This window comes from Canis lupus, chromosome 17 (genome assembly GCF_011100685.1).
Source record: "Canis lupus familiaris isolate Mischka breed German Shepherd chromosome 17, alternate assembly UU_Cfam_GSD_1.0, whole genome shotgun sequence".
NCBI lineage: Eukaryota > Metazoa > Chordata > Mammalia > Carnivora > Canidae > Canis > Canis lupus.
This window is the reverse complement of record NC_049238.1, coordinates 19,996,000-20,008,990: the sequence shown is the minus strand read 5'-3', so window position 1 is coordinate 20,008,990 and position 12,991 is coordinate 19,996,000. Positions and strand designations below refer to the sequence as shown.

Genomic DNA, 12,991 nt, shown 5'->3' with positions numbered 1-12,991 from the left:
GATGTTAAGGCAGGAGGAGAAATAATTCAAAGATTATCAGGCACAATATATGCAATGAAATGTTAAGAACCTATTTTACAACTTGCTGGGGATGCCAGCTTCTTTGCCTATTGTCCTTATTCCAGCAACCGGACAGCCTCTTTGTAAAGTCTGGTTTGATTCTGGGTGGACTGTAAAATGGTGCATTTTTCTTAGGGGCGATTCTGCAATAAACTGAGCATATCCTTTGATTATTAATTCCACTGCCAAATATTAAAAATATTCATAAATTACATAAATACTTGTAAATGGTACACTAATATGCCAAATCACAGTTTTCTAGAGATGTGATGAACTGAACAAAGTTTCTTCCTTATGGAGATTATATTCTACTTAAATGCATTTAAACAGTTTTACTGTTTTCATTCAATTGCAGTAGAGATGTCAATGTAAAAAATTGAGAAATTATGGACTGAGAATTTCCAACTTCCATACTATAAACTAGAAAAAATTAATCATAAGAAAGAAGGCATGATGCATTTAAGTTTCACTTAATGGCCAAGAAGTAAATGCAGGTTCATCTTGTCATGCAAATAAGCATTAACGGAAATAAGATGGGAATTTTTACAGCACATGCCACAATGAGCATTTTTTTGAAAAATTTGTGAGAGAGGGAGAGAGCACGCACAAGTAGGGGGAGAGGCAGAGGGAGAGAATCTCCAGCAGACTCCTCACTGAGTACAAAGCCCAACTCCAGGCTTAATCCCACAACCCAAGAGATTGTGACCTAAGCCAAAATCATGAGTTGGACACTTAACTGAGCCATCTAGGCATCCCCCAAAGAGTATTTTTTAAATGTATGGAAGAAGCTGTACATTTTATGTAAAACAAATGATAAAGCTAAATTTCGATAATTCACATGAAATCTTTTTAGTTTACATTGATATAATTTGTTTTAGACAACTTCAGTAAAAATTAATAGTATATTACATCCCAGATTTAATCAGAAAAAAAAACATAGCTCACATTTCAAGTATAATATGATAAAATACAGCAACCTAAACTGAGGGGAAAAAAGGTCAACTTTATTTTTTTTTTAAGATTTTATTTATTCATAAGAGACACAGAGAGAGAGGCAGAGACACAGGCAGAGGGAGAATCAGGCTCCATGCAGGGAGCCCGATGTGGAACTCGATCCCAGGACTCCAGGATCACGCCCTGAGCCAAAGGCAGATGCTCAACTGCTGAGCTACCCAGGCATCCCAACTTTACCAAAACTGGAGGACTTTTTTAAACTTTAAATTCTAGAAATGAGCCAGTTAGTGTAAGGAACACAAAAATATCGCAGACACTATTTGATCAAGAATACATCAATATAATTTACAACTACTTCTCAGTCTCACTTAAGGAGTTAAGTTAAATTTTAGTGGGGCACCTGGCTGGCTTAGTCGGTGGAGCATGCAACTCTTGATCTCCAGGTCACGAGTTCAAGCCCCACATTGGGCATAGGGCTTACTTTAAAAAATTTGTTTTAAGAATTTTAACTAGAGTTTGACTCATGTGAAGGTACAAAATGAATGCACAATTAGCAAAAGCTATTAAAGGAATGCTGACACTCATTTCATCAGTCATATGGGGAAGCAGAACTAGGATGCTGCTCTCTCAGTCCCTAGAGCCATAGCAACATTGTTTATGCAAACCAAAAAATGGTAACCACCTATGTGATCATCAGTGGGTTTCTAATTAAATGAGTCATGGTATATATGTTGGAATATGGTGAAGCCTATCAAAAAGAGATGGCTTTGTAGGTTGTAGTTTGGAAAGTAGTTCAAGATATTCAGTGAAACAAAAGACATAATATAATTGATATGTATTTTGTGATTTCATTTATTCAAATTAAAAATATCATCTCTGATAGGACGGGGTTTGAATGTAGAAACCTGTACTTTTCATTTTATATATTTTGATACTTTTTCAGTTTTGGAGATATTTACTTTCACCTCTCAAATGCTGTGTTTAATATCATTCAATTTGAAAATTTTAAAAATATTTTATTGTGATTTTTCCTTTGTCTCAGGAGTTATTTTGAAGTTTTAAAAATTTTCTTAAAATATATAGGGATTTTTGAGAAAATTGGACAGACACATACAGAAGAATGAAACTGGACCACTCTCTTACACTATACACAAAAATTAAAAAATGGATGAAAGACATGAATGTGAGAGAAGCCATTAAAATCTTAGAGGAGAACCTTTGACCTCAGCCACAGCAACTTCTTGCTAGACATGTCTCCAAAGGCAAGAGAAACAAAAGCAAAAATGAACTATTGGGACTTCATCAAGATAAAAAGCTTTTGCACAGCAAAGGAAACGGTTAACAAAACCAAAAGATAACCGACAGAATGGGAGAAGATATTTGCAAATGTCTTATCAGATAAAGGGAAAAAACTTCTCAAACTCAACATCTGAAAAAACAAAAAATCCAGTCAAGAAATAGGTAGAAGACACGAACATTTCTACAAAGGTGACATACAAATGGCTAACAGACACATGAAAAAAGGTTCAACATCATTCAGCATCAGGGAAATCCAAATCAAAACCACAATGAGATACCACCTCACCCCGGTCAGAATGGCTAAAATTAACAAGTCAGGAAACAACAGATGTTGCCTAGGATGCAGAGAAAGGGGACCCCTCTTAGACTGTTGGTGAGAATGAAAGCTTGTGCAGCCACTGTGGAAAACAGTATGGAGGTTCCTCAAAAAGTTGAAAATAGAGCTATCCTATGATGCAGTAATTACAGTACTGGGTATTTACCCTAGGGATATAAATGTAGTGATTGAAAGGGGCGCTTGCACCTCAATGTTTATAGCAGCAATGTCCACAATAGCCAGACTGTAGAGGAGCCAAGATGTCCATTGACAAATGAATGGATAAAGAAGTGGTATATGTATACAATGGAATATTACTCAGCCATCAAAAGGAGTGAAATCTTGCCATTTGCAATGATGTTGATGGAACTAGAGGGTATAATGCTAAATGAAATAAGACAGAGAAAGACAAATACCATATGATTTCACTCATGTGGAATTTGAGAAACAAAACAGATGAACATAAGGGAAGGAAAGGAAAAGTAAAATAAGATGAAAACAAGATGAAACAGGGAGGGAGGAAAACCATAGAGACTCTTAACTTTAGGAAACAAACTGAAGGCTGCTGGAAGGGAGGAGGTGGGGAGATGGGGTAATTGGGGGATAGACATTCAGGAGGGCACTTGATATAATAAGCACTGGGTGTTGTATGCACTGAATTCTATCTCTGAAACTAATAATTTGGTATATGTTAATTATATTGAATACAAATAAAAAAAATTTTAAAATATATAGGGAGTTGGGGGCACTTGGCTGGACTTTATGATAGCTCTACCTCTATATAGTGATAAACAACAGCCTCTAAAGGCACAATGCCTGGGTTCAAATTCCTGCACTGTAACCTAATAGTACAATTTTGGGCAAATTATTTACCATGCCTCGGCTTCATTTTCATCTGTGAAATATATAATTATACTTTCTTACTTTATAGAATTATGAAATAAACAAGTTAACACATGGTCAGTGTTTAGTGCCTGGCATTAATGAAGCATTACAGAAGCATTTGTTGCTGCTATTATTGATTATTATTGTTATAATTACTACTAATATTATTTGAAATTTACTGAGACCTGATTGTGTTCATTCCTAATTATTGTATCCTCATCTTTACAATCACGTTCTTTATTTCTTTAATATTTTATGCAGCACCGTTCTGTATTTTATCTGTGACAGTTTCAGTGATAGTAGTACTTTTAGGTCTAAACCTTTTATTTTTTGTTTCTATTGACTCTGTGCACATCTGTTGGTTTGTCAGGGGTAGTCTGTGAGATTTTAATTTATAGGAATTCTGTGGGCCTAACTTAAGGGAAATCCTTTCCTCTTAAGAGAGCTTACTTTTGCTTCACCTTCAACTAGGAACAGAGGTTATCCACATTCAGGATTGTATAGTTTTGTGCATGTATTTCTAAAGATAAAATTTCTGGATCTTAGATTCTGACACACAGAGACACTGGGTGTCTCAGTGGATGAGCTTAGGGCGTGATCATGGAGTCCTGGGATTGAGTCCTACATTGGGCTCCCCTCCCCACAAGGAGCCTGCCTCTCCCACTGCCGGTGTCTCTCATGAATAAACAAAATCTTAAAAAAAAAAAAAAGATTTCAACACACATGAAATTTTGGTATATATTATTAATTTTTTTTCCTAATACGATTATATAAATTTGGGACCCATCAGCGGTATTTGAGAGTAGTCTGTGCTTTTTCTCTGTGTAGTCTCATTACTATATTGCAGTATTTGCCATTTTGATAGGCAAAAAAGAGTTCATTGGTTTAACTGGCATTTAAAAAATATTAATACTGTAGCATATGTTTATGATTAGTTAACTATGAATTACCTGTAATTTCCTGTGCTCACTTTTCTAATGGTGGTATTTCTTTTTCATATTTATTTATTGATGCACTTAAAAAATTTTTTTTAATATCTATCTATTGCTCTATGCTCAACATGAGGCTTGAACTCACAACCCTGAGATCAAGAGTCTCATGTTCTACCGACCTACTCAGCCAGATGCCCCATATAGATGCACTTTTAATATGAAGAATAGTAATAAAGTTTTGTCATGACTGGCAAATGTTTCTGTCAAGTTAGTCTTTTGTTTATAATATTTTTTGCCATTTACATTTGAAACCTTTGGATACTCAAATCTGTCAGTCATTTGAAAGTCCCTAATCTTTTGATTGTGACTAAGTTTCTTGAAATCATGAAGCTATTCAGTTATAACTTTTTTGGGGTAATCAAAATTAAAATTTAAAATTGATAAAAAAATTTTCATGGGAAGGGAAAAAGGATCTCAGTATGATATATAGATCTGAATTTTTCTGGATTTTTTTTTTATCATTGTATGTGTCATCCTTGATTTTGTTAGTCTTAGAAGAAATTTCTAAAAACCTTAAGTGTTCCCTTCTTCACTGTGTGATATTTAAGTAGTCATAACTATGATTTTTTTGCAGCCCAGGGTAAGCTATATGTTAGATAGAAACAAAAATGTAAAGGAGGCCCAAATGATTCTTTTCCCCTGTCTTTGTAGGGCAGATGAAAAGGACTAAATGTGCTGAAATTGATGTTGAGACACCAGACTCCATTCTGGTTAATACAAATCTCCGAGCACTGATCAACAAACACACCTTTTCAGTCCTTCCCGGAGATTGCCAGCAGCGACTGCTTTTACTACTGCCAGAGGTGGATCGACAGGTGTGTTATTTTTAAGCATAAGCAGTTTAAAAAAAAACCTTCTGAGGCTTTGTTCACTCATCTCCTTTAGAACTCCTTGAGACTTTTTGAATAGCTTTTTTTATGTAGACTTGGAAAGAAGTGGTATCAAAGGTAATCAAACAAGTAAGAATATTTTTATGTAAGTGTTCCTAATACTTTTGCCCTGTAAGCCTTCAAAAGGAAAAAACTTATCAGAATGTCAAGGTTAGGGGGTCAGATTTTTGTAGCTATCATAGTAGGAGGTAAGGTATTCATTGAATACAGTCCAGAAAGAAGAGTTGTCTTGCTTAGGACATTTAACAGGGACTTTTGAGTGTTTTGTTTTGTTTTGATTTGTTTGAAGGGAATAAGAATGTAGTTATTTTCATGTTTTGGTAGATTTTTAACAAAAACATTTCTTGCTTTCATAATAAAGAATTTTAAAAACCCAATATAGTTTATACTCTTAAAAAAAAGATAGCTAGAAGAAATACCAAAGGCTTGGGAAAAGTTCAGATCGGGACCAGAGAGATTTAGGTTGGTCAAGAATAAGGTCAAGAGGGACACCTGGGTGGCTCAGCATCTGCTTTCAGCTCGGGGTGTGATCCCAGAGTCCTGGGATCGAGTTCTGCATTGGGCTCCCTGCATGGAGCCTGCTTTTCCCCCTGGCTCTGTCTCTGCCTCTCTGTGTGTGTCTCTCTTGAATAAACAAACAAACAAGCAAACCTAACAAAAAAAAAGGATAAGGCCAAGATCTGAGACTTAGGCTTTTATCAAGGAAAGAGTGACCAGTAAGTCACTCTCCCTTCTGATCACCTGTTTCCTTCTCTACAAAAGGAAGATAGGACAATTATGATTTTTCTAAGGTTTATTCAACTCGAGGGGTTTTTTTTTCTGAGAATATAAAAAAACTCTATTATTTCCAAATACATAGTGTGTTCTAAGTAATCTGGTAGGCCCTCCTCTTTTTTCCTAATCATTATAAAAACAAGAAGAGAGTGAGTTTTCCCTGTTTACAGTAAGAAGACTAGATTTATATCCTGGTTTGTAATAAGAGATTAAAGAAGAATAAGTTGAGTTTACACACATCATCCTCAGAAATTATGAAAAAACAAAATATTTCTAAGTTTGAAAACTATCTATTAAACTGTATTGATACCAGTTTCATTGCATAGTCATGTGAATCAGCAAGTAGGAAAGCAGGTCAGATTCCATTTCCAGAGAGACCAAGTAAGTCATATATACTACCAGCAGTAGGGCAAAGAAGTAAGTAAAGCTGATCCTTCCCAGGACTGCTTTTCCCTCCTTAAAAATTCTTGAGGAAATGACAGCTTCGGGGATGCCAAGTTAGGAGGCTGACCTTTCTGCAGAGTTTTTAAAGAATTTCTCATTACGAATTACTCTCATTTTTTTTTTTTTTAAAGACTCAGGTTATGATGTTGGGAATAAGATAGGACCTAACTAAGGCTTATCTCTAGAATTCTAATGCAGGTTCCTTAGAACTGTCTTTTGATTAATGGCCCTTATCTTCTCTCAGAAGCAGGATTGCTACATAAAATTTTAGAATTAAAAGGGACTTTACAAGCTATCTGTTCAAATTCCCATGGAGTGCAGTCCTGTGGGGAATTCTTAGTAGGACATTACTTAGCCTGTCTTTCTTTTTTTTTTTTTTTTTAAGATTTTATTTATTTATTCATTCATGATAGACAGAGAGAGGCAGAGACACAGGCAGAGGGAGAAGCAGGCTCCATGCAGGGAGCCCGACGCGGGACTCGATCCCGGGACCCCAGGATCGCGCCCCGGGCCAAAGGCAGGCACTAAACCGCGGAGCCACCCAGGGATCCCCTTAGTCTGTCTTTCTGAGTATGGTGAGAACACACAGTAATCTGAGAAATAATGTCCTCATGTATAGAAGTATGAAACTCAAATGAACTTCACTGTCATGTATAATTTGGAGCGTTTATAGAATTCTGGTTATTAATAGGATGAAACTGAAAACCACATTTCAGTGTACGGAATGCCCAGCTATGAAATAAAATTTAAGGGATCCCTGGGTGGTGCAGCGGTTTCGCGCCTGCCTTTGGCCCAGGGCGTGATCCTGGAGACCCGGGATCGAGTCCCACGTCGGGCTCCCAGTGCATGGAGCCTGCTTCTCCCTCTGCCTGTGTCTCTGCCCCTCTCTCTCTCTCTTTCTGTGTGACTATCATAAATAAATAAATTAAAAAAAAAAGAAATAAAATTAAAAAAAACATCATTTAGACCAGAGGAAAAAAAACATGGGAGGGGAATGGATTAAAGCACCTGTCTAGGGATCCCTGGGTGGCTCAGCGGTTTAGCACCTGCCTTCGGCCCAGGGCATGATCCTGGAGACCTGGGATCGAGTCCCATGTCGGGCTCTCTGCATGGAGCCTGCTTCTCCCTCTGCCTCTCTCTGTCTCTCTCTGTCTCTTTTATGTGTGTCTCTCATGAATAAGTAAATAAAATCTTTAAAAAAAAAAGCATCTGTCCAGATATATTTGAAGGTCTGTCCTATGAAAGAGGTAAACTTTTGTGTTTCTCCAGAAAACAGATAGGGAGTTAAAATAACTTAAAACAAAACAGCCATAGCTATTTAAATGGATTGCCTTGTGATGGAGTAAGTTGCTCATCACTGGACTACTATTAAAGCAGAGGTTGGATGACCTGTTCCTATAGGGAAAACTGTTACTTCCCCCTCTGCCAACTTTCTAGAGTACAAATCAGCAGTTAGTAAATTATAGGCCTTGTGCCAGTTTCAGCCCACTGCTTGTTTTTGTAAATAAAGTTCTATTGACATATAGCCACTCTCATTAGTTTGTGTATTGTCTATAGCTACATTCATGCAGCAATGGCAGTTATTATATAGTTGCAACAGAGGCCCTGTGGCCTTGCTAAGCCTAAAATACTTGCAGTCTCTCCTCTGACAAAAAGAGTTCACCAATTTCTGCTCTAGAGCTAGGAGAAGATTATGTGGGCCCAGATAGGTGTAGGAAGTGAAATGGGTTGAGAAGAGTTCCTCAATCCCTGGGATGACCCAAAATTTAACTTAAATTTTCTTCAAAAAATTGTTTTTGACTTTTAATTCATCTAGAAATTTTTTTTAATTGGTGTTCAATTTACCAACATACAGAATAACCCCCAGTGCCCGTCACCCATTCACTCCCACCCCCCGCCCTCCTCCCCTTCTACCACCCCTAGTTCGTTTCCCAGAGTTAGCAGTCTTTACGTTCTGTCTCCCTTTCTGATATTTCCCACACATTTCTTCTCCCTTCCCTTATATTCCCTTTCACTATTATTTATATTCCCCATATGACTGAGAACATATAATGTTTGTCTTTCTCTGACTGACTTCACTCAGCTAGAAATTTTTTTTGTATCGCTCTGAAATCGAAGTTCAACTTTATTTTCTACTGAATAATAGCCAGTTGTTCCATCATTATACATTTAATATAACCATCTTCTCACAGTTTGAAACACCATCTTGATTATGTATTCTATCCGATTACATGCAGTGTGTGTTTATGCACACACTCCTTCCACTCATTTCTTCGTTCCTTCTAATGCTAGTAAAGTAGTTTTGACTGTAGTGGCTATGTGTAGTGGGTATGTTTAATAATTGAAAAGGCAATTTTTCTTATTCTTTTCCTTCGGAGCTTTATAATCATTTTGTTAAAAAGATATAAAATCATTTTGTTAATGAAAAATTGCATAGAGATTCTGATTGGAATGTAAATTTTAAATATGGGGGAAATGGCAATTTTATTAAGTTTCTCGGTCCAAATTATTTTCAAATCTTGTGTTTTATGTCCTTAAATAAGATTTATGCATCTGAACCAAGGTAGGGAATCCAAAATCTCTAATAGAAAGAATCTTAAAACCCTTTGGCAAGACATTACAAATCAAGTCAGTAGGCAGATAAATTGGGGGAAATATTTTTAGTATATATGACAGTTTAACTATGAATAATATGTAAAAGATCCAAACAAATTGATAAAAATAAGCAACTTCATAGAAAAATGAGCAAATGATAAGAATTTCACAAGATGGTAACTCTAAATATTTAATTAACATGCAAAAACATAAATTGTTCACCTTTGTGCATATTTATTAAATATATAGATTTACCATCTTGTGATATTAACTCTGCCAGAATGCTTATTGCAGCTTGGTTGATTATGGGAAAACTTTGGAAACAAGGTGTATGTTTATGATTAAAAAACTGGTAAATGAATTGAGGTGCATGCATACAATGAAATAATATGCAGCTATTATAAAGGAGCTAACATTATGCCAGTTGACTTGGAGAGACTTCCACAATGTTTTTTTTTTTTTTTTTTTTTGATTTTTTATTTATTTATGATAGTCACACAGAGAGAGAGAGAGAGAGAGAGGCAGAGACATAGGCAGAGGGAGAAGCAGGCTCCATGCACCGGGAGCCCGACGTGGGATTCAATCCCAGGTCTCCAGGATCGCGCCCTGGGCCAAAGGCAGGCGCTGAACCGCTGCGCCACCCAGGGATCCCTCCACAATGTATTATGTGAGAAAAATAAGATTCAGAGCCATGTAGGGAGCTTGATCACAGTTTTATAAAACAAGTAATAACCGTGTCAGGAAAAAAACCTACATGTAGATCTATTTGTTTATAGATGATTCTTTGAGTATAATTAATGGGGAATGGAATTCAAAGTAGACAGGAGAGAAATTTATTAGGAAAAATGATATAAAATAGAAGTGTCCATAATCCACATGGTATGATATAGTCATGTTTCTATAAAATGTAGATGTATATACCTTCTTCTCTGAAATGAAAGAAAGTCAAATTCCACATGACACATTTGGCTTTCTTTGTAAGCTTCTCTTGGCTTATTCTTTGACCCAGGTTGGTCCAGATGGTCTGATGAAGTTAAATGGCTCAGCCCTTAACAATGAGTTCTTCACTTCAGCAGCCCAAGGCTGGAAGGAAAGACTCTCAGAAGGTAAGTGCTCAACTTCATGTGCCTCCTAGAATTATATATGTACTTGGAGCCACTATGAGGGCATATTGGCACCTTTGTGCCTCAGGGCGTTTGAGCAATTTTGGTAATCTTAAGGACAGGGTATTTCGGTAAGGTAGAACCAGCTATCTTGTGTGAAACACTACACTGACTTTTGTCTGGAACCTTTGTAACCAGGTTTTGCTCCAGATGGAGTCTAGCAATGTTTGTTTAAGAATTCAAAGTCACCTTTGAATTTGAGGAAACTAAAAAACTACATATTTTTAGGCCTTGTTCCTAAAGATTTTGATTCAGTGATTCTAGGTTAATGCCCAGGAATTAAAATTTTCCTAAGCAGAATATAGAATTAGACTTATATTGTTCGATTATGTTTGTTTTCCAGTATACATGGAATACATAACATTTGAAAGGTCATAGCTTAAACAGGTGTGAGAAGCTTTAAATACATTTATTTGTAAGGAGAACACTGGGAATAGTATTTATTGCTGACATTTTTGTCAGATCTCTAGCTTTTAGAGTTAATTGACCAGCTAATTAATATTTATATTGTTCACTGCAATTTTTGACATTTACTTTCCTATTGTTTTGGAATTTTTTTTTTTTTTTTTTTGGTGGGGGGGGCTACAAATTCTGTATAGAGGAGCTCTCTGACTGGTTACTGTGGTTCTATCTCTTAAAGATTTCCTTGAGCAGAGACCACTTTTTTCTGAAAGAACTGCAGTTACGTATGCACTTTAAAACATAAGTATTACCATCACATTTATTTTAAGAATAATTTGATAAAGGATATATGCCCTGCCCAACCCTCTATTTTTTTGTTTTTTCTTTTTGAGAAGAGAGCAAGCTGTGATGGGAGGAAAGGGGCGAGAGAGAATCTTAAGCAGGCTCTATGCCCAGTGCAGAGCTAAAAGCAGGGTTGATCTCTCGACCATGAGATCATGACCTGAGCCAAAATCAGGACTTAACCAGCTGAGCCACCCAGGCACTCATTCCGCAACCCCTGTTCTTTTTTTTTTTTTTTTTTAAAGATTTTATTTATTTATTTATAGAGACACAGAGAGAGAATGAGAGGCAGAGACACAGGCAGAGAGAGAAGCAGGCTCCATGCAGGGAGCCTGACGTGGGGCTCGATCCAGGGTCTCCAGGATCATGCCCCGGGCTGCAGGCGGCGCCAAACCGCTGCGCCACCAGGGCTGCCCCGCAACCCCTGTTCTTTAAAGTAGATTTATCAATAGTGATTCCTTGATTATTATCAATGTTACCTTTTTTGTTTTTGTATATGAGCAGTCACTGCTATACCTAGTCATGTGATTATATTTTATGAGCAGCAAAAACTTTGAACACTATACACATGTGAACAGAATTCAATACTTTTTATTCCTCATTCTTTAATGCACAGTAGACTCACTAACCTGGAGACCCAGGATCGAGTCCTGCGTCGGGTTCCCAGCATGGGGCCTGCTTCTCCCTCTGCCTGTGTCTCTGCCCCCGCCCCCCTCTCTGTGTCTCTCATGAATAAATAAATAAAATCTTAAAAAAAAAAAAAGTAGTTCTCGGTTGGATTCTGACAGGCAGATTCCTCTCTTCCTACTCCTATGCCCAGGACTGTGTCTTCAAACACTTTACATTCCATATTTTTACCCTGAAAACACCTAAACTTCAAGTCTACCATTTCTTTCTCTTATTCCTTGATGTCCTAGGTAGTAGAGATAAAAGAGCACAGCCTTTCTGAGGCACAGTTTGAAGATGGCCTACCCAGCATATTGCAGTCCTCTGCTGTTGGAGTGGGAGGGATTGAGATAGTTAGGAGTATATGCAAATAAGTGTCATATTCAGAGCAATGGGGTCATTGGCATGTTGAGTGTCTTATTGCCAAGGCACTAGAATGGTTCAATTTCTGGAACAATTGGAAAACTAACAACTCCCAAATAACTCCCTTTTACTGAAACTTCAATTGCCTCTGAACAGGGTCACAGCTGTTCATTATGCAGTAAAAGATAAAAGGCACAAAATACAAGTTGCCTGAGAGAAACAGAAGTTTAACAAAATGCCCAGTGGCATTATTTACTGAAAACACATGACTTTTTTCCAGTGGAAAAGAAATTACAAGTTCAAGGTTAGTGATAAAAGAAATCTTAGGGAATATGGTGTTTGGAGCAGGAGGGACATGTTCCAGGAGAGTCCAGAGAAAAGGCACAGGTGGCCTCCATTGAGTACTGAAAACTGCATGCAGTGGTGTGTAAGCATTGGATGTCACCTGATGGCTTTCAAGTGCTCCTTGCCAGTGAGGAATTGTGGGAAATTTCTGTTCCTCTCACATGATAGTATTCTGACTCCTGCATGAGTCTTTTATGATTTACAAATAGTTAAAAGTTACAAACAGCCTATTTCTATTGAATATCTTTTTTTATTTTTTTTTTCTTTTTGATACATTACAGGTGAGTTTACACCTGAGATGCAGGTCAGAATTCGACAAGAGATTGAGAAGGAGAAAAAAGTAGAGCCATGGAAAGAACAATTCTTTGAAAGCTACTATGGTCAGAGGTAATACCAAGACAGTTTCTATAAACCAAATGTGAATTCCTACATATATGTCATACCATGTTTCATCTTAACTACTTTCCAGAAATTCTAGCCCTCAGTTTCCTTCTATGTTTT

General features: G+C 37.0%; 1 protein-coding gene and 1 long non-coding RNA gene across 9 annotated transcripts in view; one reads left to right on the top strand and one right to left on the bottom strand.

Moving 5' to 3' along the window:
* The window catches only part of LOC111090540, a 71,362-nt gene that overhangs the window by 25,326 nt on the left and 33,045 nt on the right, over window positions 1-12,991 (bottom strand). The window lies entirely within an intron of this gene.
* Window positions 1-12,991, top strand: part of ASXL2 (ASXL transcriptional regulator 2) — a 151,244-nt gene that overhangs the window by 121,189 nt on the left and 17,064 nt on the right. For all 4 annotated transcript variants that reach the window (XM_038560975.1, XM_038560974.1, XM_038560973.1 and 1 more), the window contains 3 exons: window positions 5,158-5,321; window positions 10,219-10,315; window positions 12,772-12,877. In XM_038560975.1, coding sequence (XP_038416903.1) covers window positions 5,158-5,321; window positions 10,219-10,315; window positions 12,772-12,877 — 367 coding nt within the window. The remainder of the gene's footprint in view (window positions 1-5,157; window positions 5,322-10,218; window positions 10,316-12,771; window positions 12,878-12,991) is intronic.